This window comes from Penicillium citrinum (assembly GCF_028827155.1).
Source record: "Penicillium citrinum strain IBT 23319 chromosome Unknown utg000001l:1.0-4955037.0:1.0-4956770.0, whole genome shotgun sequence".
NCBI lineage: Eukaryota > Fungi > Ascomycota > Eurotiomycetes > Eurotiales > Aspergillaceae > Penicillium > Penicillium citrinum.
The window spans coordinates 1,993,859-2,017,167 of record NW_026622686.1 but is presented as its reverse complement, the minus strand read 5'-3'; the positions used below and the strand labels follow the sequence as shown (position 1 = coordinate 2,017,167).

At 44.7% G+C, this 23,309-nt stretch overlaps 10 protein-coding genes across 10 annotated transcripts; 4 read left to right on the top strand and 6 right to left on the bottom strand.

Annotated features, from left to right (window-relative positions):
* Positions 1-961: 961 nt before the first annotated feature.
* Positions 962-1,637, top strand: N7469_000754 (uncharacterized protein; the record flags this gene model as incomplete). Its single annotated transcript, XM_056639674.1, has 2 exons — positions 962-1,222; positions 1,284-1,637. The coding sequence occupies 2 exons, from the start codon at positions 962-964 to the stop codon at positions 1,635-1,637; spliced, it is 615 nt and encodes a 204-aa protein (XP_056505431.1).
* Positions 1,638-2,390: 753 nt separating this feature from the next.
* On the bottom strand, positions 2,391-3,527 carry N7469_000753 (zinc finger MYND domain-containing protein; the record flags this gene model as incomplete). Its single annotated transcript, XM_056639673.1, has 1 exon — positions 2,391-3,527. The coding sequence occupies one exon, from the start codon at positions 3,525-3,527 to the stop codon at positions 2,391-2,393; it is 1,137 nt and encodes a 378-aa protein (XP_056505430.1).
* A 2,565-nt stretch (positions 3,528-6,092) lies between these two features.
* N7469_000752 (D-arabinose 1-dehydrogenase (NAD(P)(+)) ARA2) lies at positions 6,093-7,511 on the bottom strand (the record flags this gene model as incomplete). The annotated part of the gene is made up of 1 exon (XM_056639672.1): positions 6,093-7,511. The coding sequence occupies one exon, from the start codon at positions 7,509-7,511 to the stop codon at positions 6,093-6,095; it is 1,419 nt and encodes a 472-aa protein (XP_056505429.1).
* A 965-nt stretch (positions 7,512-8,476) lies between these two features.
* On the bottom strand, positions 8,477-8,976 carry N7469_000751 (import motor complex subunit PAM16; the record flags this gene model as incomplete). Its single annotated transcript, XM_056639671.1, has 2 exons — positions 8,477-8,881; positions 8,974-8,976. 2 exons carry the CDS (start codon positions 8,974-8,976, stop codon positions 8,477-8,479), a joined length of 408 nt encoding a protein of 135 aa, XP_056505428.1.
* A 444-nt stretch (positions 8,977-9,420) lies between these two features.
* Positions 9,421-11,336, top strand: N7469_000750 (PEX28-32 family peroxisomal membrane protein; the record flags this gene model as incomplete). Its single annotated transcript, XM_056639670.1, has 3 exons — positions 9,421-9,433; positions 9,511-10,703; positions 10,758-11,336. The coding sequence occupies 3 exons, from the start codon at positions 9,421-9,423 to the stop codon at positions 11,334-11,336; spliced, it is 1,785 nt and encodes a 594-aa protein (XP_056505427.1).
* Positions 11,337-11,646: 310 nt separating this feature from the next.
* On the bottom strand, positions 11,647-13,555 carry N7469_000749 (Zn(II)2Cys6 transcription factor; the record flags this gene model as incomplete). Its single annotated transcript, XM_056639669.1, has 4 exons — positions 11,647-12,214; positions 12,262-12,471; positions 12,527-13,339; positions 13,395-13,555. 4 exons carry the CDS (start codon positions 13,553-13,555, stop codon positions 11,647-11,649), a joined length of 1,752 nt encoding a protein of 583 aa, XP_056505426.1.
* Positions 13,556-14,082: 527 nt separating this feature from the next.
* N7469_000748 (uncharacterized protein) lies at positions 14,083-16,299 on the top strand (the record flags this gene model as incomplete). Its single annotated transcript, XM_056639668.1, has 4 exons — positions 14,083-14,394; positions 14,469-15,048; positions 15,102-16,010; positions 16,070-16,299. 4 exons carry the CDS (start codon positions 14,083-14,085, stop codon positions 16,297-16,299), a joined length of 2,031 nt encoding a protein of 676 aa, XP_056505425.1.
* Positions 16,300-18,164: 1,865 nt separating this feature from the next.
* On the bottom strand, positions 18,165-19,161 carry N7469_000747 (uncharacterized protein; the record flags this gene model as incomplete). Its single annotated transcript, XM_056639667.1, has 2 exons — positions 18,165-18,701; positions 18,757-19,161. The coding sequence occupies 2 exons, from the start codon at positions 19,159-19,161 to the stop codon at positions 18,165-18,167; spliced, it is 942 nt and encodes a 313-aa protein (XP_056505424.1).
* Positions 19,162-20,018: 857 nt separating this feature from the next.
* Positions 20,019-20,793, top strand: N7469_000746 (uncharacterized protein; the record flags this gene model as incomplete). The annotated part of the gene is made up of 3 exons (XM_056639666.1): positions 20,019-20,046; positions 20,344-20,415; positions 20,492-20,793. The coding sequence occupies 3 exons, from the start codon at positions 20,019-20,021 to the stop codon at positions 20,791-20,793; spliced, it is 402 nt and encodes a 133-aa protein (XP_056505423.1).
* Positions 20,794-21,657: 864 nt separating this feature from the next.
* N7469_000745 (putative integral membrane protein) lies at positions 21,658-23,078 on the bottom strand (the record flags this gene model as incomplete). Its single annotated transcript, XM_056639665.1, has 6 exons — positions 21,658-22,021; positions 22,087-22,559; positions 22,627-22,694; positions 22,748-22,789; positions 22,851-22,856; positions 22,916-23,078. 6 exons carry the CDS (start codon positions 23,076-23,078, stop codon positions 21,658-21,660), a joined length of 1,116 nt encoding a protein of 371 aa, XP_056505422.1.
* Positions 23,079-23,309: the final 231 nt, after the last annotated feature.

The following is a 23,309-nucleotide window of genomic DNA, read 5'->3' as shown; positions in this document are numbered from 1 at the left end:
TTTAGGATAACACAGAACACTATCCTGCAATTTAAACCAATTTTACAGTAATTACAGGTATAAGGCTGTGAGAAATATGTGGAGAATGCGTTCATACTTCCCAATGATCATTACTTCTGGACGATGATATTCGAGTCATTTTCTGTGATGGTTAGGCCTCTTTAACATCGCATTCATTTCGGTTGTGGTTCTATAGTCGCTTAGAAGGTATTTTCGACTTATCCCGTTGTCTCGAGGACTTATTCTCCCCGGTATGCTACTGACGATCGTCTGAATGATAGCTAGTAGCTATCAATTGTCCATTTCCATTCTGACCTTTAGGAACGGTGATCCAGTCTTATGATCTCATTACTACAAATTTGATGGTATTTTTTTCAATTTGAGTGTCCTTCCAATCATGATGTAGTCTAATCAAAATTTCGTAATGTGTTCCATTGATCGTTATACTGTCCACTAGAAATACACGGTATTGTGCATAGTATTGCCAAGAAGATGCCGGCGAATTCACTCCCAAGACGATCTTTAGAGGACGAAAATCTCCGCTAAGCTGGGGCCTATGCGAAAGATGTTCTACTCCGGAGAGGTAATGTTTTCAATAAAATGATCTTTATCATCAACTCGGCAAGATAACGGCCAGACAAAATGCCGGAAGTTATCCGGCAGTACAAGTGAGGTGAGGAAATTGAGGTTCATACTTTGCACGGTCCTAGCAAATTCAGCCCCAGTGGAACCAGGAAAACTGCCTCGTGTTTTGTCAAGGGACATGTGATGCCAATTACAACATATTGAGATGGTCTGCCAAGTGTGGTAAAATTGACAACTGCCTAGACTGTACAACTGGGCAAGTGATCACATCCTTCCGAAGCATAAAGACTCACTGATATCTCGAAATACGACTACAAGCAATGACCAATACCATGTATAAAACAAAATCTGTCTCTTATCTATTCTGGAAATCACAATGAGACGTTCCACTTTGATCCCCTTTGCTTCCCTCATGGCAGCCGCTTCCGCGAAGACCGTTGGGGGTCAGCCCACTCGCTTCGATGTGGTGGTCGTTAGCGAAGGACCTGTTCAGTACCGTGCAATTTCCCAGTCAGCCTCCTTCTTTTACCTGGGTGAGGGTAAGGGTTTCACCGACTCTTTCTGTCCTCCCAAGGTCGAGAAGGCTGGTCACTGCCCGCCTGGCGAAGATACCGTCCTCAAAGATGCGCACACACTAGTGAGATTTGTCTCCTTCGCCTGACCTCAAGGTCGCAATTTTATTGACATATCAAAATCAGGACAGCGTCGTAGGCGGACAAGTCATCTATGTTGATTCCAGCTATGCAGTGAGAGCCAGTGGTCCAGATGGTCGCTCCCACGAAACCGATGGAGGTTCCTTTAAGTTCAACGACTCCATCGCGGGATTCAAATACGTTGCTGGCTCTAATTATGGAACCTGGGAGTATCGCAACGATGGGGTTGATGGATTTCTAGCCTGCCCGTACAACAATGACATCTACCAACTCTATGTCAACAGCATCGATGCAAAGCCACCTCGCGGACAGAAAGTCGATGACTGTGTCTCGTTCACCGTTGGTGCCTTTGAGTATTACCTGCCTGTCAGTGCTAGTGCTGCTGCTTGGCAATACTAGTTTGATAAAGGTGTATGACAGGTATCATATCATCCTTCGTTTAGATTCTCTATCAGAGTGCCGAGTCTGTTGCCGTTACTCTTGTAATTTCAAGCTTAGCGCTCTGATCCGATGTCATATTACCTGTCATTCACCCTCAATTTGCTACGAATAATCCTCCTCCTTCGTAATTGGGCCTGTTATTCCTATCGTTGAAACGTTCCATCAAGCCTCACAAAGCACGAAAGATGGGTTCGATACTGTGGTGTCTTCGGGGTCGTAAGAGCATATGGGGGCCAATAGTGGGCTATCTAAAAAGCCCCGATCATGCAGACCCCACGACTCTGAATGGTTGATATAAATTATATAATTTTGAAGAGCTGGTTGGCCTTTTTGATTGGTAGTCCAAGGAAGTTTCCTTGGAAGAAAGAAAAGAAAAGAGTAAGGACATATTAACGCAGTCATGCCATGTCATTACTAACCTAGCGGCATGATTCTAGTGTACGATTCAATACTTGTGAATATCAGCTTTGAGTGTTATGATAGATGATTTTGTATGTAAGTTTAGATCAAATTTCATTTTTCATAGAATTGACTAGCTATTTCTCGTCGAATCTCCCGTTGTTTACCATTCTATGAACGTCATTGTGTGTGTGTCCATTCCATCCTTCTCTCTGTTCATAACTCCGCCTTGCACCCGAGAGTACGAGGACCTCTTGGAGTGGCATGGCAAGCAAGGGTCATAACATTGACAGTAAGCGGTAACAGGAAAGGTCACATTATCGGACAGTTTTGGCTTGCAGTCACCGCATCTAATCCTAGGGGCAGTTGATCCGCCGTTCTACCACTGAATGGGTCATGCGGGAGCGGAATATTTTCTTCTTTCTCGAGGCGCATCATTCTTTCGTACTCTTCACGCATGAAATCAAAGGCTTTCGGTGTGGAGAGCCAGGCGTCGATAGTCAGATCCACTAGAGCTTTCGCCAGCTCTGGACTGTGTGATGACCAGGATTTGTCGATGAAGGATTCCACTTTGAACCGTTTGCTGCGATTTGTCAAAGCATCTGGAGCGAAAAGAGCGGGCCAGTAATGCTTATTTTCAGCGGTGACAAAAGCCAGCATCATGTATGTCTGCACGCGCATTATTCCACCAAAGAATTCACCCTTATCATCGAAAATTTTGGGGTTGTTGGCAACGATAGAGCTTTCGAAGACATGTGGCTGGATCTTGGTGCTGCTCTCACCAGACACCTTGGTTGCACCTTTGGCAGCCATATCTTTGATTGTGTCCCAGTCAATGCACAGTCTGGCCTTTATCAAAGCGCGATTTATCTTGAGGTCAAGTTCAGTTTGACCTCCAATGGCAATTCTGTATGCTTCAAGAGGATCAGCGCCTTTGACTGTTACGCCATACTGGCATTCGCTTGCCCAGTCGAGAGGATGAGTATCAATGACTGATCTGAACCACACAATAAGATCGTAGCATTCTTGGTCTTTTCCCAGCCTAAGCATGAGCGACTGGACGTAGTATCGAGCGAAGGGGACAGTATGTGGGCCGAGAAGGAATAGACGATGCATGTCTTCGAATTGGGCTTCTAACAATGCCTTTGTCTCGACTGCCGTCAATGCCTCGAAGAGAGCGGCTCTAGCATTTTCGAGATTTTTCCCAAATTTGTAGGTTGGGAGCGAGAGGGCAGTAGCACAGTCTATCTCCGTCAGTCGAAGACGAGATTCCTGGATTTCGACGTTCTTGTTGGCACGCTTGATTGCATCACAGGCTTCTTTGTGAGCTGGACGATGCTCGATCTGGTGATCTCGACAACAGTAATGAACGATTTTGCATGCAGTGCAGAGCAAGAGACCTTGGTTCTTATTGCAGATAGCGCAACTGGGAGGAGGAGGTCCACACATGATGCAATGAGATTGGATAGTGAAGAATTGAAAGAATGATTAAAGATTGAAGTAAATGGAGATATGTTCTTGAGAAGGATTGTGAGATTTGAGAGTTGGCGAAGAAGAGGAAGAGAAAGAGTGAGAGAAGAAGAGTTGTTAATGTTGTTGACCCAGGCAGCCACTTCACCCGCCGACTATTCCAGCCTCTTCTCTTCTCGATGATACATTGGATCCTCACTTGGGAATTCACTGCAATGGATGTTGTTTATTTACCGTTTCATGTCTTGCTTTAATTCCCAGGAAGAAGAATGCACTGCCTTTGAGGATACAGGGTATTGACACATTGTACAGAAATTCTCAAAGTATTTCAGGATACTTCCACATACTTGCATTCAAAGTTCGGTAGGTAACTCAGGAGTTATCATGGTACGTCCAGTACAATTATACTAGGTACTACGAGCATAATGTCATCAAGATCCATTGAGTAATCAATATAAACAAAGGACCCAATTGTAACCGTGCTATGGAAAAGGTCTACCATGCTTGGGTCTACTAATACCTACTAGTTGAAACCATCACTTCACCCTACCTAGGGTAGGTATACTAACAATTGGACTACTAGCAGTTCAGTAATAGATTGAAATGGTATCTTTCAAGATGGAATCCAGAAATATCTTGGTGATGTGATCTCCCAAGCTAGCTTGGTAGATATCCATAGATATTTCCTACTAACATCGTACTAATTTTGGTATACTCAGGGAAGTGTAGTATGATGAGGATGTAGTAGAGATTATTTTCAGTATGCTTTATCTCTAACTGCACCTATCCTTCCTACACTGGGAATATACAAGTTCAACGTAGAAAAGGTGCCCATATACAAGAAGTACATATACTTAGTCAAATCTGCAGTTCTCCCGTGAATACGGCTAACCAGTTAGTTTCTTTAGTAGTTCCTGTCCTTTTAATTAATGTTGTAGCTGCTCCTCATACAAGTTATTGAATCTTGTAGAAGAATGAACGAGCCCAAAAGAGGACGGTTAAATTGTAAACAATTCTACTTTTTCTTTTCTTCCATCCGCAACAAATGAACAGCCGTGTTTCATAACGAATGCCTGAAAGTGTCCGATGGGAGCAGATATCATATATCCCCCAAAGGATTAATACTAAGTTGAATTTCCAAATCTTCCCATGATTCGAGTAGCAGAATATCTTGCATTGGAATATAAAACCGAGAGGTTTGGGACATATTTGTGCTTCTATTGAAAATAATATAGGAAATAATCCGTATTTGGGAGATTGTAGAGTTGCCTTCTCTATAGGCTGATCCGTGAATTTGGTGGCTCGGGCTAAGAGAGAGTAGCTGCGGATTTGTGTGTATGATAGGGATTCAGTGCTAATACCATATTTTGCACCAAAAATGAAATCTCTTCATTGCAAGCTTAAGCTGTAGATATGAAAGCCGACTTTGTGAATGAGCGAAGTCCTTGTGAGTTCTCAAAGTCATTGGTGATTGATGCTCTGGGTCATATCCTTTGTAGTCACACGGAAGTGTTGAAATTTTAATTTTGCTGGCCCACTGAGACCAAAGCTTTCAGATCCATTATACAGATGAAGCTTATTACAAATGTTGCGAGCGAAGTATTCTGGTAAGACTCTTTCTATTCGGGTCAGCAGTGATAACTTTCAAGCACCCGTGAGAGAAGGGGGGTTCTGCTGTAATATGCCAGGTATAGCTTGTGCATTCGGTAATTGCAGAGGAGCAAAGCAATTTAGATCAACCAGGGGAAGGAAATTATAGATTTCAAGCAGCAATTCGGAGGGTAGATCGTGCAGGGTGACCTTTTGGGAGATCTCATGGAGGACCAAAATCATGGTTGTTAACAACAAATGTACGCTCGAGGTAGGACTTGATACGATATCTTAGATTTTTCATGGTGATGAAAGTGGACTCTGGAGATCAAGCAGGAAATTTGGAATCAAAAGTGAGATAGAAATAAGGAGATGTACTCATGCTACTAGTAAGTCCCAAAAAGGTAGGCCGACAGTTATAACCATGGGACAAATTTAAATTTGAGTGCTGAGTTCATCTTTGGAGCCATTGTCGATCGCCCGGGGTACGTGGTACTCCCATACTCATTTCAGACTATCACCTGGGCAGGAGATTTGCGTCATAACTACTAGTAAATGCGACTGGGAATTTACCTATACCTGGAAATTATAGATTTGTCGAAGCTGCCAATTTAATGCTTTACTTCGCATATCCCTTTACCACTCCTCACTTAGTGGGAGAAGAACGGTAATCAACAATAGCAATGTCAGTATAAATGATCGACTCTCCATGGTCGACCTATCAGTGACTCAAATGGACACACATCATGAATTGATAGAGCATAGGTTTGAAGATTGATGTATGAATCAAGTTAATACCAACAAGAAATTTTAATCGTAGCTAGTGCCGGTAGTCATAATATCGTCGCAGGTATATAGAACTGATTCGGTTTATTTACAACTCAACTTTCCCATAAGACATTTTTCATCATCCATGAGTAACGCATATAAAAACCAAGCATCGCCCCATCTATCCTATTCAAGCTGTCTTTCAGCATCAAGTGGTGGAGTCAACATAGGATCGGCCAGAGTCGTATCATCAATAGCAGGACCCATATCTTCCCCTTCAACCTCGAGTCTCTTCACCAGAGTACAATGTTCCTCAGATAAAGAATTCTCAAAGTCTGATCCTGGACTTGCCCAGGTATAATCAATCCACTGTTCACCGATGATATCTCTGATCTCAGCAGCCAGTTGCAAAATATTTGCGCGACGCGTACGAGACCAAGCACGATCCGTGATAAGTCCTTCTGACGGGGTCAAAATATCCGATGCATGAGGCGTAGATGAAGCGACAGCAGTAGCTGGAGTCGAAGACCCAGTAGACTGACCACGAGACTGAAACTTTCGAGCAAAATACTCCGAATCATCATCATCTTCCTCCCAATTCTCAAGTCCATCAACAATGCTATTCCACACCCGCAACGTCTCCTCCAATTCCGCAACATTGCTAACACCCATCACACTAACACCGAGTCTCCTTCCAACCCCAACATTCGCCACAGAAATAAATCCAGGATCAGAATCCTTCGATTTAGCCAATGGCGCACCAAGTCCACCGGCCCTCGCCCCAGCCCGTAACCAAGACTCAAGCGCAAATCGAATAGCAACGACTTCCAACTTTTCGCCCCGAGAATCGGCACAACTAGCCGCATCCTGAATAACACCACGTAATGCATCAGGTGCAGGATGGAAATCACCCATTGCTCCAATCGGTACACCGTCACGACGAAGTAATCCCATTCCCAAAGGTGAAGCATTAGGAACAACGTCTACACCTGCCTTCAATAATCGCGGCAAAGCCTCGGATCGAAGCCTGGTATTCTGTAACGTGAAATTCGCATAACTCATCACGATATCAAGTGGTTCCCCCGTTTCATTCAGAACCAGTTCGGCAAATCCAGAGAGTATGTCAACCGGATATCCCGAGATACCAATATATCGCAAAACACCCTCCTCATCACGTAGTCGACGCAATTCCCGGACTGCGCTGAGGACTTCATCGGGTGTAACGAATTCCACGTCATGACAATAGACAACGTCCAGATAGGAAGTATGTAGTCTGCGCAAACTGCGACGTACACTATGACGGATCCAGGATGGGGAGTAATCGAAAGAGGAAGATGCGATACGACCTACTTTTGTCAAGAGGTGGTAGGATTCTCTGGGATAATTTGATTGAACGGTTTGTGTTGCGAGGGCTTGACCGAGGAGTTCTTCGGCTGGACCGTAATAAGGGGAAGTATCGAATGCGCGTATACCGCGTGCTAAAGCGCGTTGTACGAGTTCTGTGGTGGGGAGAGCGTAGGGATCTGAATTATATTGGGAATTGAATGTTGCTGTGCCCATTATTAATGGGGGGAGGCTTGATGAGAGTGGATTTGCGGGGCGCATTTTGGCGTCGATTGTAGAGAGTGAGCGAGTGACGGAATATGGGATTTGAAAGTAGTAATTAGATGAAAGAGAGAGGAGAAAAAAAGAGAGAGAGAAAACCGAAGGCGAAAGGAGAGAATAGGGAATAGGCTGGAATAGCGTATCTCGATTGAAATCTTCCCGATACGGAGATTATAGTGGGACACGGCATTCTCATCCAACTATTGCCTTGCCGAGACTCCGCTCCGGATGGCGCCATTCGTCGTGGGCATCTGGAGAATAAATGCAATGCAAGGACATATTTCCGAGTTTCCTTGAAAGCCAAGTTTTACCTAGATGGGCAAAGCTGCGCGAATGAAAATTGAACGTGCATTTCGGAAGAAGTTGGGAAGTTGGTCAATTGCCGTGGATGGCGGTGGCAAAAAAGAATCGGGTACTTTTTTTTGATGTCGTGCAGATACAGTCGGAGTATATAATCAAATAGAATGAAGCAAATGGAGACTTGGAGAATGGAGGTTAGAGTAAGCATTATAACATGTGCAAGTTTACAGCTATAGTACATAGATTTTCCGGAGTGGAGAAGGGAAAGGACAAAGATGATATACACACAGGGCCTTGGGAGTTGAGGCCGGAGAGATCGGATCATTCCAGACTGTTGCAAAGTGTGCAGTCTGAATGGAAGATCTCCCACTCTATAAGAAAAGAGATGGAAAAACGTATAAAAAATAAAAAAAAGATATAGACATCTTTCCAACAAACCCCCTCAAAGATAAAACGCCATGCTATGCCAAATCAAAAGACGAGCGAATCTGGGAGTTCTCTGTCGCGCGAGAAAAGACGATCGGTGGGTGGACAGCGAAAGGTAGATCGGGTGGACGAGAATTGCACACGGAGCAGGACAGTGCATCACAGAAATTGTCGCAGAGATAGAGTCGAAGATTCAAACGACAAGGACATGAGTGCAGAAGTGTGCAGAATTAACTGCTTCACCGGTCCTTGTAAACCTTAGGATTCCAACCTTCACTCAATTCTTTATCCTGCGCGACTTTGCGTTCCGCCTGACGAATCTCCATTTCTATCCGTTCGCGCGCACGTAGAATCTTGCTTTGAAGATAGAAACTACCACCCTTTTGAGGATCGTTCAGATCAAACAATTTCTTGAATCGTTCCATGACATGTTCGACGTTGGTTTCCGCGGCACCGGGAGGCTTGACATTGAGAATCTTGCAGGCCTCATCGAGAGTGATTCCGGAACCACTGCTGAAAGCACTACCACCTTTCTTGCCGGCGTTGTGTTTTCCGGCAGCTTGGGCCTGTTTGTAGGCCTCGGTGAAGGCACGGCCGAAGACCCGAGCTCCGGTGACGATGACCTGGGAAACGATGCGGTGCGCCTGGATGGTCAGCGGGGAATTATTCAGAGATGAGGGATAATATTATCAAAGTATTCTCATCCAGGTCTGAATTTAGTAGGAAATGAACTTACCATGGCGGAGGATGGAAACGGTCCAAGGGGATCACAAGGAGGTGAAGGGAAGAAAAGAAGGGGAAAATTTCGGGTGGGCGTTTTAGCGTCGGCGGAGAGCGAGCAGCCCAGTAAACAGTGGTACTTTACAATATACATTCAACTTGATTGTTTATAATGTATATATTGGATTATATCATATTATAATATATTAATTACACTTATTCAACTAATGATTGAATATATGATTCTATACTATTAAATAGGAGCTATAAACCAGTTTGTGTAAATACTTCAACTTGTATGGGGTACTCATACTCGGCATTTCCCAGTCACATGCCCACCTTCCCCCCCGCAGATCACTTTTGAACCGACGAACCTCTCTCTGCCTTTCTTCTCTTAAGAAGCCATGATCGCCCACAGCCTGATGAGCTGACACATTCTCCCCCATGAAGTCTCCATAATTGGATGGCAGCTCTAGGTATGTCTATTTCCCCAGGCTGCTGCTTGCTGCTCGCTGTTTGCTGCTTGTTTATATATACTGACTGACTTCCACAGAAGATCTTCCGTGGATCGATTCCATGGCACCCTCAACGCCTATGCAGGATGGCCAGTCTGATTCTCAGCCTCCGACAATCGCTGCTTTCTCCCCTTCAACCATTTCCGGTTCAGCCTTGACCTCCCGCCAACGTTCCAGCGTCATCGTGCATCGCAAGTCACCTCTTTTGGTGGCTACGCCGCCGCCCATCACCAGGGCTCTCGCCTACTCGCATCCTTTCCTCTTACCGTTGAACAAGTTCGCCGGTCTCTTAACATGGACAACCGGGGATCCATGGCAAAGTTTCCTAATGGTGGCTACCTTTTGGACAGTCGTGCTTTATAGTGATGCCGTGATTCTTTGGGCAGGTCCGATTCTCGTGGTGGTTGGGTTGATACTCGGCATGTATGGACGACGTTACTCGCCCCTCTCATCGACGACAACGACCGGAGAAAAGCACCAGGGAAAGGTCCCTTCAGATACAACGACGCGTCATCAGAAGAGCTTGGATGATATTGTTGAGACACTTCGCACCTTCACAACAAGATGCAATATCCTACTTGAACCTTTACTCGATTTGACCGATTTCCTCTCTACTCAACGTACAGCAACGTCGGCAACTACACGTCCGGCTTTGACAGCTCTTTTTCTCCGTATCTTGCTAGTTACCCCGATTTGGATCGGGTTGACTCTTCCTCCGCTTTACTTAATTACCACCCGTCGTGTTGTGATGACAGTCGGTACGATAATTCTCACCTATCACTCACGTCCAGCTCGAGTCTCACGTGTTATTCTCTGGCGGTCTCGTGCTGTACGCCGTCTTTGCGGATTTCTCACTGGTCTTTCGGTGGCAGATGGACCAAGCGTGCAAAAGGCCCAAGCCCAGGGGTTGGGCTTGAATATCGCGACACGGCGACGTGGAGATGCCTCTGGGGTTCGTTTCACTTTTGTGGTATATGAGAACCAACGGCGATGGCTGGGAATTGGGTGGACATATTCTTTGTTCCCTGCTGAAAGAGGTGCTTGGACTGACGAACACTTGAATTCCGTCCCACCGAAGGACTCCTTTGAACTTCCAGAGGTTAAGACCGGGGATTCTAAATGGCGCTGGGTGGAGGGAAGTGAATGGCGCATCGAGGGTGCTGATAGCTCTACCAATAAATCGGACTCGAAGACGTCCAATGTGGAGGGATGGGTCTACTATGATAATAAGGTATGAACATTTTCAGCTTAAAGTCTCTACTTGATCACTAAGAAATACCACCAGTGGAATGATGGACGCCGTGGCCAAGATGGTTGGGACCGATACACGCGCCGCCGCAAATGGTACCGAGATGCCGAACTAGTCGAAGTGGCACAAGAAAGCAACAACGCCTCTGAAGAGACAGTCTCAGCCTTAACGCAAGCCCTCGAAAAGGAAAAGGAAAGCAATGAAAAGGACCCCGAGGAACCGACAACCTCCCTCTCCAACTCTACGCCTCTCAAATCCCGCCGTCGGCGCTGGTTTAGCAGCGGTGGTAGCAAGGATAAAGAGCGTGCTAGTAGTGGCGGTTCTGTTGATGTTGGTCGATCGACAAGCTCAAATTACACCTCTACGGCAGATGCCCCTGCGAGTAATGGACGAGGCACACCGGCACGCCCGATCAACTCCCGGAAACCATCACAATATAGTGCTCGTGAGGGGAGTATTGCTACTAGTGATAGTACTAGTACGAGTGCTCGGGAAAAAGAGATTGCAAGTTCTCAAGATCGTCTCGATCGATGGGCGACGCGGGCGGCAGGTGGTACTGAAAGAGCAGAGCGAGAGTTTGGTTTGAGTGATGAGGTAAATATGGGACTTAGTTGATAGTAATCCTGTACGTCTTTTATTTCGGATGGTATCCTGGTATTGTATGAATCTCCTTGCTTGGGGTGAGGACTTGTGTTGTTTTGCTGGAGTCTTCTTTGGATATGATGGGATGAAAGTATTCGAATACGGTTTTAAATACCCTACTGAATTTCAATTCAATTCACTACTATAGTATTTGAACATCGCATTTCTCATTGCTATATAATACAATTCTATGCTGTAAACAAGTACATTTACATAAACGTGATTCTTGTTGTGGAGGGGTTCCCAAGAAAAAAAAGCAAATACAGCTTGAAATAAGCTGACTTCATGCCAGAGTCAGATCCCACTGTAATTCTTCCAGAACATCAAACCAATGTAGATTGATCTTTCCTGATCTGATCGTATTCGAGGGATCTGGAATATACCCATCCCTTCTTGACCAGAGGATTCGAAGAACTTCCTTTGCACGCTGGGTATTTCCGATTCCGAAATTACTTTGTAATTTGCTAAGTGACTCGACGACCAGATCCCTGTGCGCGAAAACTTCGCTCTCACATCCTGATATGAAAAGTGGGAATGTAAGTGCTGAGTACTCGCAATGATCATCTAAGTGGAGTGATTCAATGCGGGATAGACATTTGTCCACGGCGGTTTGTTTGGGGAGTGAGATTAAAGATTTGTAGTCTTGGAGGTTTAGGATATCTGAGACGTCGGACCTGACTGCTGGTGGTGGATGTGTTGCCATTCGTTCGAGGATTGAGTGAAGATATATGAATGCTGCGTCGCGGAAACATTCTGCAACTAGTTGGAGGCGGCTTAGACTTTCGTTGGTGAGTCCTTGGGGAATGATATAATGGGTGTTTGTGTGAGACCAGGTGAGGAGGGAGTCGTTTCTGGGACAGTTAGTGAATGCGAGTTTGATTGGCGAAACGATACGTACATGGAAGCAACTGCAAGACGAAGAGAAATGGTATCGTGTTGCAGGAAAGGAAGTTCAACTATTTTTGCGCAGAGGTTGAGGATTTGCTCTGTATAGCCGATATATATGTCGAGTCTGGGTGGACCAAGGTCTGTGTGTGTTGCGAAGTCCTCGCTTGGTGTGATCCGTTTACGATTACTGATTCGAGCCATATTATATGCATAAACATATCTGAACCTTCATTAGCATTGAAATCCGTCAGTTCTAGTCCGATTGCTAGACTTACAATCCTCGGAGGAATTCTGCAGCATCACGGTCCATTGCCACCAATCCACCACGAGAGGCAATCAACCTTTGCAAAGCATTCAAGTGTACGACCCATTGTTTCACACTTCCACGGACAACTTCATACTTACATAGCAGTCCAACTGCTAACATGGTATCATCTGAAAGACCATTTGCGGAGCTATCGGCGATTGCACTCCGGATACCGCTAAGAGCTCGGCCATAAAATCCTGCAGCGGCAGTCTGTGCGCTGAACCCCGCCGAACGGTTGGCGAGGTGGAGGGCAGAAACTGCGCATACAGCTTTCATTAAAAGAGGTGAGGAGATTGCGCGGGGGATTAGCAATGATCGTAGTGGGTTATCGTCACTTTCGAGATTGGCGAGAAGTCGGGAACCAAATTCCACGTGGTATTGCAGGTAATGTGTTTCGTGATCACCAAGGTGGCTGATGAGGCTGTGTGAACGTGGAATCATTGTCAGGATGTCGTTTGGACTTGGTGAGTTTTCGGTTGGGTAGTTTTCTGGCTGCTCGTAGTCTGCCTTATCGTCCAAGTCGATAATTCGCCCCCGTGGTGAAGGTGACACCGATGGAGTTGGCGAGAATGTGCTAGGTGATAGCTGCATTTGAAACCATGATTCCGAGCATGGCGATGATGTTGATGAAGGTGACTGTGCTGATGTACCACTCAGTCGTCGTCGTTTCGGAGTTTCTGCAGACGGCTGGCTGAAGACTTGCGCCGACGGTCCCAGCGGTTGTACCCAAAGATCTCCATAACCCTCACAAGTTCGACCCTGCTTGATACAATTGTTGCAGCTATAAAATAGTCAGCAATTTTCTGAAGTTAATCGAACCAGCCCAAAATACTTACCTCGGTTTGGCTTTGTCGCAACCTTTACGACGTCTCTTACAAGTGATACATCCTGATCGAGTCCATGCAGTCCCAGATTGCCGACTCCGGATCTTCTTTGTCGGTATCTTTCCGGGAATCTCCGAAGACTCTACCCAGCCAGTATCGGCGTAAGTTGTCATTCTGGAAGAAGAGTGAAGCTCGCAACGAGACCTTTTTTTCCCCGCGAATTGATAGAATTGATAGCCAGCCCGCTATTCCCGATTAGGGTAAGCATGCGCCATCACGTGATCTTATCGCCTGCCAGGGACGTCGTTCGGAAAACAAACATTTGACCGGAGAATTATTGCCTGCATATATTGATATTTGATATGTGAAAGAATAGTTTAGAGCTGATTGGCTTCTCCGACCTGAATCCGAGAAAGATCATAGCACATTCTCGACTATGATTCAATCGCCTGTACCATCCCCGCCTGTGGTTACCCACACCCCCTTGGAGAACCCGCACTAATCCAAATCGAGAAAGTCCAACCAGATCGTCCGCGATAAGAAAAAAAAGATACGCGCGACCTTTAAATTTGCCCGCTTTTTCCCCTCAAACCCCAATTTCCCCAGACTCGCAGCATTTCGTCTTTTTGTCTCGTCTTTCTCCTCTTTAATCTTTGAAATAAATCTTTTCAGTCTTTTGATTACATATACGTATCTAACGATGGTGACTGGAGCTCGGCATCCCTTCGACCCAATCTCTCCGGACGAGATCAAACTCGCAGTCCGTATATTGGAAGCGACTTTCCCTGGCGTGGAGCTACGCTATAAGCGAATTGATGTGAATGAACCTATAAAGAAAGATGTCTTACCATATATCGAGGCCGAGCGCCTACGGCGTCCTCTTCCTTCTCCGCCAGCCCGTCTTCTTTATACCTTGTTCCATCGCCTCGACACTGGCGCATTTTACAAGGCAGTTCTGAACGCCGACAAGCGGACCATTGTATATGCGAAAGAACTGCCACGTGAGGTGCAAGTATGTATAAACCCTCTCGTCGAAGGAATGAGTCATGGTAAAGAATCACTGTCTAATAAATTGGTTTGTTCTAGGGACCGATTGACCCCGATGAAATCACCGAAATTGAAGAGATGTGCATGAGACACCCCGCAGTCCTTGCTGAAATCGAGAAGATGCAATTACCTCCCGGTGTGACTGTTTGCAATGACCCATGGATGTATGGAACAGATAACGAGAACGAGTCACGGAGACTCTTTCAATGCTTCATGTATTTGATTGAGGTCGATCACCCCCAGAATAACCACTATTCCCTACCATGCAAGTTCTCTCCTGTATTCGATGGCCTTACCCATGAGCTAGTCCGTATGGATTATCTCCCCGGTGGTCCTGATTTCCAAACCACTCAAACACAGCCATGGAAACCTGTTAAGGGTATCCAATACGCTCATGATCTTTTGGATGAACCCGTGAGAACAGATCTGAAGCCTTACATTGTTCAACAGCCAGAGGGACCCTCTTATACAGCGGATGGGAACTCTGTATATTGGCAGAAGTGGCGTTTCCGTCTCGGTTTCAATATCAGAGAGGGTCTTGTCATTTATAACATCACGTACGATAATCGTAATGTCTTTTATCGTCTTGCAGTTTCCGAAATGACTGTGCCATATGGCGGTATGTCTTTTGTCCCCGGCTTTCTTTTCTTTCATTCGCTAATGCAACTAAAGATCCTCGTGCTCCTTATCACCGAAAACAGGCATTCGACGTCGGTGACACCGGTTTTGGCATGAATGCCAATCAGCTTTCTCTTGGATGTGATTGCCTGGGCCATATCAAATATTTCGATGGCTATCGCAATGACTCCAAAGGAAACCCTGTCCAACTCAAGAACGTGATCTGCATGCACGAACAAGACAATGGCTTACAACACAAACACACCAACTACCGCTCAGGTGCGGCTACAGTCGTGCGTAATCGCCAATTGGTTCTCCAAATGATCTGTACCGTTGCAAACTACGAATACATTTTTGCATACATCTTCGACCAGGCAGGTAATGTTGAACTTGAAGTCCGCGCCACTGGAATCCTCTCTACCGTCCCATTCGATAATGAAAACGGGCAGACTGTTCCCTGGGGCACAAATGTGGGACCAGGTGTCATGGCTCCATTCCACCAGCATATGTTTTCCTTCCGGATTGATCCTGCAATCGATGGGTTCAAAAATACTGTCTACTACGAAGACAGTGTACCGATGCCGGAAGATGATAGTAATCCCTGGCTCGTGGGCTACACTACCGAGTCCACGGTCATGAACACTTCCGGCACAGCAAATACCAGTGTTGACCGTCACCGCGTGTTTAAAATTCGCAACGATTCAATCAATAATCCCATCACATATAAACCAGTGGCCTATAAGCTTCAAACAGCACCCAGCCAAATGCTTCTCGTGAACAAGAATGCCCTCGGTTACCGACGAGCCGAATTCGCCACGAAACCTATTTGGGTCACCAAGTATCAGGATGATGAACTGTATGCTGCTGGTGAGTTCACCAATCAAAGCCGTCGAGCTGAGGGAGTCGAAACATGGATTCAGCGTAAGGACAATACCGAGAATGAGGACGTAGTTCTCTGGCACAGTAAGTCTCTATTCGATCTTCTTTCTCCACCTTGGACCCATACACTAACTCCCGTATAGCTTTCGGTCTCACTCATAACCCTCGCATTGAAGACTTTCCAATCATGCCAATGGAGCGTGTTAGCGTCATGTTGAAACCTGATGGATTCTTCACTAAGAACCCTGCTTTGGATGTCCCGCAATCCGCACAAACCTTCAACAAGTCCACTCTTCACCCAGAAACGACGGGTGCTTGTTGCGCTCCGTCTGCGGGAACCAGCAAGGCCAAGCTGTACAAGCGCATGGACTAAGCTATATGCTGCTTTTGATACCCTTTTTTTTCAAATTTCGGGCCAGTGGTCTCGTGACTCTGGTGTGGAATTGTAGATATGAATTTATGAACATAGTTGAATGAAATTGAAGTTAGGCTTGAAAGCCTAGTATTGTTCGATGGAGCGCATACGAGTACCATTTCGATATTCGGATACTCTTGTGTAAGGGGTTTCTTTGATACTATTTCATGCGACGGTTTTACTTCGAGATCCTTTGAGAATTGGAAGTCGTTCTCCTTGGTATTTGACAGGCCATCTCTTTCAAGTTGCGAATAGCTAGCGGCGAAAGATTCCACGGTTGGTGAGCTAGCTGCCGTAGTCTTAGGAATCTTTCACTCTATTTCATCGAAATTAAGACTGAAGCTGAAAGAAATCATATATTCCCTTGGTGCTAATTCCGAAGATTGTATTGTACTGGCCTCGACATCTGATAGAACCGGTGGGAGGATAATTCATTGAACGAGGCAAATTATCTAGTACCCCTGCCATGTCCACACAGGTTTAGCCTCGGCGTTTTTGTCGTCGATGGTGGACATGAAAGAGAGTTTAGTTTCTTCTTTTACAAATTCTAGTGTTCAAAGAGCACATAGAATGAAACACTCATGCCTCTCTTGGAGTTGTTAGAGGTATTATCTTTCTTTTTGTTTAGACCACCGTCTTTATTACTTGAACCATTGTTCTTCGAAATTCTGTAACTATACTAATCCCAAGAGTTGAATCCTGTCGAGTTTTCGTTATCCTGCACGTCCGCTGTCTCGGTATATATCTGGATATTTACTATACAAAATGGCTCGCTTTGATGGCTCAAGTGATACTAGTTGGATAATGAATTCGATTCAGGAGCCATACGACCTGCTCTAGTCCCGAGCCGTACATTGACAAACTACCAAAGACTTTTGCCCTATTGTTCTTCTCATTCAATGAAATAATGAAAAGAGACCTTCTTTCAGATCGCCATTTATCAGAGATCTTGGCTCAGAACTTTTTGGCTTCTTTATCCACAATTGAGTATACCTAGCCATAAGAGCCTTCGTATCGCTAGTAGCGAGGGGTATCTTCAACCTCGAGTTCGCTCAACAGCAGCTACTCTAAAGCCTCGTCAGGTTTTAAAGTGTCTTTTACAAGCTTGCTATTACTACTTTTCATCTCGATTCGTCTTTCCCAACATGCCAGACGGACTAGGATCATATGCATCTTTCAAGAGAGGCAGAATCCGGCCTCTCAGTGAAGTCACAGATTCTCTAGACCACCCTGATGCTACACCAGGATCGAAATCAGTTTCTCCACTTGCACACGGAGATTCTTTCTCGAACCATTTGATGGAACCCGGTAATCTTTATTTTGCTTAGCCTTATTTCATGTGCTGAATTGTATTGAAAGACTGCAACATGTGGGGCTCTGTTTGATACATAACATTAAACTTGATCACACCTACTTCACTTCATTCATTTTTGCCCCTGGTAGCACGCCCTCTATGTTTGCTTCATCTTCGTGCCTAGATGGTAGCAACCCTCATTGAGTGATAAGTCTTACTGTTCAACATTGCATCAACATTTAGGTAATCGATATTGAAATTGAAAACTGGTATGAAAGTTGAAATATAGCGGAGAGTGCAGTATGTATCAAAGTGAAATTGATGAGTATATACTTTAAACAAAGAATGGATATGTAAAATCTCCGTTTCGCACAAGAGCAAATTGAACGTTTGTGAGATAGATAAAGTATACGGATTTGGCCATGCCTTCTATCTAACAGTTCTTGATAAACGAACTACAGGAGATTGGAATGTATCACAGTATCTCCGAAAATTGGTCTCACGACAGAAAATCAAATTGAATGTGTGGCTAAACATAATATTTCTTGTATAGGTAGTAGATGACCATACCAGGTATCCAGAGTGGGGAGCTGATTGCAAGAAAAACTGTGATTGACAAGGTTTCTTCCCCACTGACCGGTTGCAATACCCTCTTTTGAAGGATCTCTGTTCTCTGGCGACGAAAAATTTCCTTTTCTGTTCTCATCTGCTCCTTTACGACGTTTATTTGAGTAAAACGAAGCTCCCGAGACTTATTGAATCTCTGTTCCAGTTTTTGAAGCTTTTCGGTAAGATGGTTGGACTGTACGGCCATATGTCGCTCTTGCTTTTGCCTTCTTCTGGTGACAGCAGCTTCATAGTCATCTTTCTGTCTTTGACGGCTTTCTTCAGTTGCTATACTCTTTGGACGACGATCAATCGGTTTTGACTGGGTGATGTCGTGATCTCGAAGAACTCTTTGACGAAGAGATAGCAAAGATTCTCCATTCAGCGGAACCATCACAATTGAGAGCTCATTTCTTTCTGTATATGCTTTGCACACGTGATGGCACGGAGACCAACTGATCTGTCAAGGACGTTATGAGTACAAGTTTGGAATCTAGTTCAATAGTAAAGCAAACCTGGCTTATTCCATGCTCCATTGCAGTCATCTTGATAGCGTACTCGAGCAAATCACACAAATTCCGCTTTGTGTTTTCAAGAACTTCAAGTCTGTTCTCATTTTGAGTTGTATGATGCGCCATGTTGTTTCGAATTTGCTTCGCCTTCGTCAATAACTGACGGAGAGTTTTGAGTTCGTCTTCTTTCATAACTTTGGCAAGGCTGCCATTGGGTTCCTTCAATTGCAGCCGAACAATATCAACTATAGCTGGCAGATCAGCTGCCTGATGGCATCGGTATCCTCTCGTACTCAACCCATCAGCATCGATAAGTTCGCACAGAATGTACCCGAGAAATTCAAGCTCGTCGGTCCAGGCCGTCAGTCGTGTTTGAGTTTCAAAGTAGGCTTCTGCTTGTACTGACATTTTGTAGCATGAGTTCAATGATGCGGGAAATCGCCCGCAAGTTAATGTCCGGGTGCGTAGCTTATAAAAATTAAGTTAAACGGGTTATAAGTTTGTCATGACGTCGACGACTGTGATAAGATACTACTAGGTCCCATTGGTAGATACAAATTTGTCGGTAATGTAGTCGCCCAGGCGTGTAGGGCAGAATTGTAGTGTATTAGTGAAACACTTGATTACACCTGGGCAGAAGTAGCCCTGGCTTATCAGAAAATCTACTGTAAGAAAGCCGCCCGTCAGCTCAATTCAAGCCTAAAGGCCCCCACCGCTACCACTCGTGAACCTGCTATCGCCATACAAGTTCAATAGAAAATCTATTTCCAGGCAGTTTTTTACGCTTATATTGAAGTTCTGCCAAGACACGGGGTCGCAATAGGTATAGTAGGTTTCTAAGAAGGGTTCGAGATTCAATCTCTGTGTATAAGTGGTGAAACTGTTTTCGATCCAAAGTGAAAGCATGCCAAATTATCTTCTGGAAGAACCATTAGTAGAAATATCAATCGAGACGATACCGATTTCGCTCCCGATGATTGGGATGGACGGATTCAAAGATGCGAAGAAAGAATCGAGGATGTAGTCTACAACAAGGAAACCTTCAAGAGGTAGCTGGAAAGATTGAAAAGGGCCAGAGATGCACAGCCGTAAGGACCCCATCTAATTATTTGAAAAAAAAAAATAGCTAACAATGGTTTTTAGCGCGTTGATGAATCAGTTTCCTGGTAAAAGCTGAGCTTTCATTAGTTAAATGAATGGCATCTCTCTGACTAATACAAAACCGTCTTAAAGAGATCGGGGATCCATGTAAAGAGCTTATCAACATGCTTGCAACAATGGAGAACTCGAATGGTATGATAATGCAATTTAGTGGTGCTGGGTATGGAAGTTTTGGACTCGAGTAATATTACCAAATAACTTACTGGTGCTAGGACAAAATAATTGCAGGTGGAGAACCATCTTCATTTAAAACATTTGCGAAGTTGAATACTCCGGAAAATTGAGGCGATGGAGGATTTCGGGTGGAAAGAATAAGTTCCTAACTTACTCTAGTAGTTTACAGATTTCCAAATATTTATATTTGTTTGACAAACCACCGATAATTGAATTAATGTTATTTGGAGTTTTTCTCTAATCAAAACTGTATAGATCTATCCTCTGGAGCCGAAACAACTTGTCTGCAAATGCAAAGCTTCTGCCAACAACGCCGGGGAGTTTCATGTAAGTTCTGGATTTGAATTATTCTTTTTCTTTCAACCTTGTGCGTCGAATATAGCTAATTTTCTATGTTAGATAGATCTAGCTGTTCGACTGGATACATTCAGTGGCGCGATGGATGCAAATGGAGAAGCATATCCGGAATATAACTTGAGGTTTTTGGATGATACAGGAAGCTCTATGATGTGCATATATCATGATGATATGGTAGAGCTTATGGGAGGCGATATACAAATCAGCACTTCTCCATTGAAACATTTGATGGGTTACCAGGATTTCCATCAAGCAGACGGCAGTGACCTTGTTTATGAAGTCATTGCCGTAGAAGTTAATATGTTAGGTAAAGATGACAATGACCGTGAAGTGAAAATGGCAGATTAGACAACTATAGCCTGTGCTGTATTCAATGCAGATTCAAATACACCTGGTTGCCCTCCAAAATATTGAGTGGCCCATGGTTACAGAAAATGTTATATGCCGCAACAGCCCCTGAGGAAAATGCGACTCTATATATTGGTGAAAAGAAAATGGATATAACATCAAGGGATATGCTGCCACGCATAAGACCGGACCTTGTACGACCACCCGTATTCTTGCGTCCACCTCTTACTGTAGAGTGGGTGCAAGGCCAGCCGAGTGGCATGTGGTATCCTCTTCCTGAATTTTCCCAACAAGGGACTACGCCGAAACATGTTTGTGTTGTACCGTGAATGTTAAGGTTAGGGCCAGCGGCAGGACCAACGGGAGGGTCAGCGGGGGGTCAGAGACAAGAATAAGGGTCAGGGCCGGCATATCCATGACCACCGTGTCAAATAACTGAGATCTATGTTTGGTGTGTGTGTCTTTACCATTTATTTACTGCTATGGGCGTGTTTTACTTGATTTCCTATGACTGTACGCCGTACCTCCTTCGTCTTATTTTTATTGGCGCGGCTTTTTGCAGGTTCCAAGTGCCTACATAGACGTTGCGTTCTTAGTTAGGCTGCGTCGGATTGATTGAGCTTTGAATTGAATGATTCTGTTTCCGAGACTTTATTACATTGCATTCTTGATAAGAAGAACTGAAATAATTTGGTAGATTGTTTCGCTTTCGATTATATGTTGGGTATAAGGTAGATGAATCTCGATTTTTATAGTAAACGCGTACTCGTATAGATTCGGAGAAATGGACCAAATGATGGAAACGGTGGTTCTTCTGATAATACTCTGGTATTTCATCGATTTCCACTTACGAGATGGCCCCATCTAAGCTTGTGAATGACCTAAAGAGGAAGAAACATCGACATCAACTGTTCTAGTGATCCCAATGCCCCCAAAAGGCGAAGTCCGTGAGCTGTTTTGTCTTTCGTTTTCCACGTGAATGGTAGTCTCAATCCTCGGGTTTCCTTGTGCATTGAACATGAGCACATCTTCATCGGATTCTGTCTCTCGAACACTGGCTTGTTTTGTACTGCGTTGGGTCTTGCTTTGGTTTCGTAGGGTGTCCAGTTTGTAATCCGAAGGGTGGGTTGTGGCTTTGTTACTCGAGTATTCGTGGTATATCTTCATCATTAAGGCAGAGAGTGCGGGAAGACAGGTGCAGATAACTCCGATGGAAACCTCAGCATTTCTATGTGAGGATTTGAATGTCAGTACAGCTTTCCCAACGAGCTGAAAAGTTGGATCCTAACTTACCCAAGCATGTTGACTCTCATAAAAGCGAGTGTGGTGTCTTTGCTCCCAGCGTTTACCACGGTCATTACCAACCGAATGATACTGGATGCGACAGCCAAGCCACCGGCACCGAGAATAGCGATGACTCTCATCTTTTTCTTGGCAGGCATTTGAAGACTAATAGTTAGGGGAAGAGGCAGCAAAAGGACGATCAGGTCACTCGAAACACTGATGATAGCATCTGCCATGATGATAGCATTCTGATCCATGCAGCTTCCTTCAATATCATCGTTCCAAAACTTGGATATTGGGTTGCAGAGTCTGATCTTGACAATAACGGCTGGGATGTAGTAGGCAAGCATCACTCCCATAAAGACATAGATGAAGATGACGGCTTTGCGAAAGGGGCTGAATACGCGGGTCATGATCCATAGAAGGCAAAATTTGGTTATATACGCTGTAGGTCCGTACATGACCATTGTCACATAAACGGTCTGTGATCCATCGCATGAATGTCAATTGACCGGACTGAAAAGGCGGAAATTACTAGGTATTACTTACTTTTAAAAAAGGAATTAAATTTTCGGTTGGTACGTCGTCGAGGTGAAGCCCTCCTCCGTAGTGTCCCACTAGAATTTCGTTAGCAAAGGAGTCTCCTGTAAAACGAAATCGAATTCCATACTAATGAGACCTATAATGGAATAGCAGACGCCGAGGAACTTTGCTAGAGCATTAGTGAAGATACTCAAAATGGAGAAAACGGAATAATACCCATGCTGCCATACAGGCCCCTGCAGGTTTGGAACAAATTAGCCGCTGTGTCGATAGAATGGCCACGAACTAAACTAACAGTCTTCCTTTCCAAACCCATTCAGAATAAAGAAACGAGTATAAACTCGTAGGCCGAAGAACAAAGTCATGAAAATAATACATAATGACTGGCAAGCATAGTTCCAGTTCTGTAAACTGCGATCGATATCGACATCGCCAGGCTCTCGAGGCAATAAAGCCATGATGGATGGCATTATATTAACACCGTCGAAACAGTGCTGCAGAAGCAAAGTCACAGGAACACGGCCCGAGATATGTAGGGGTTATTTTAAAATATTATACTTCGAACATCATATTGTCTCCAATACCCCTGCCAGCAGCACTCCATACTGTACATAGTACATACAACAAGCATGGCACCATCGGCAATTGGGTTCCTCACTGCTGGATTGGCATGTATCCACTTCAAACCT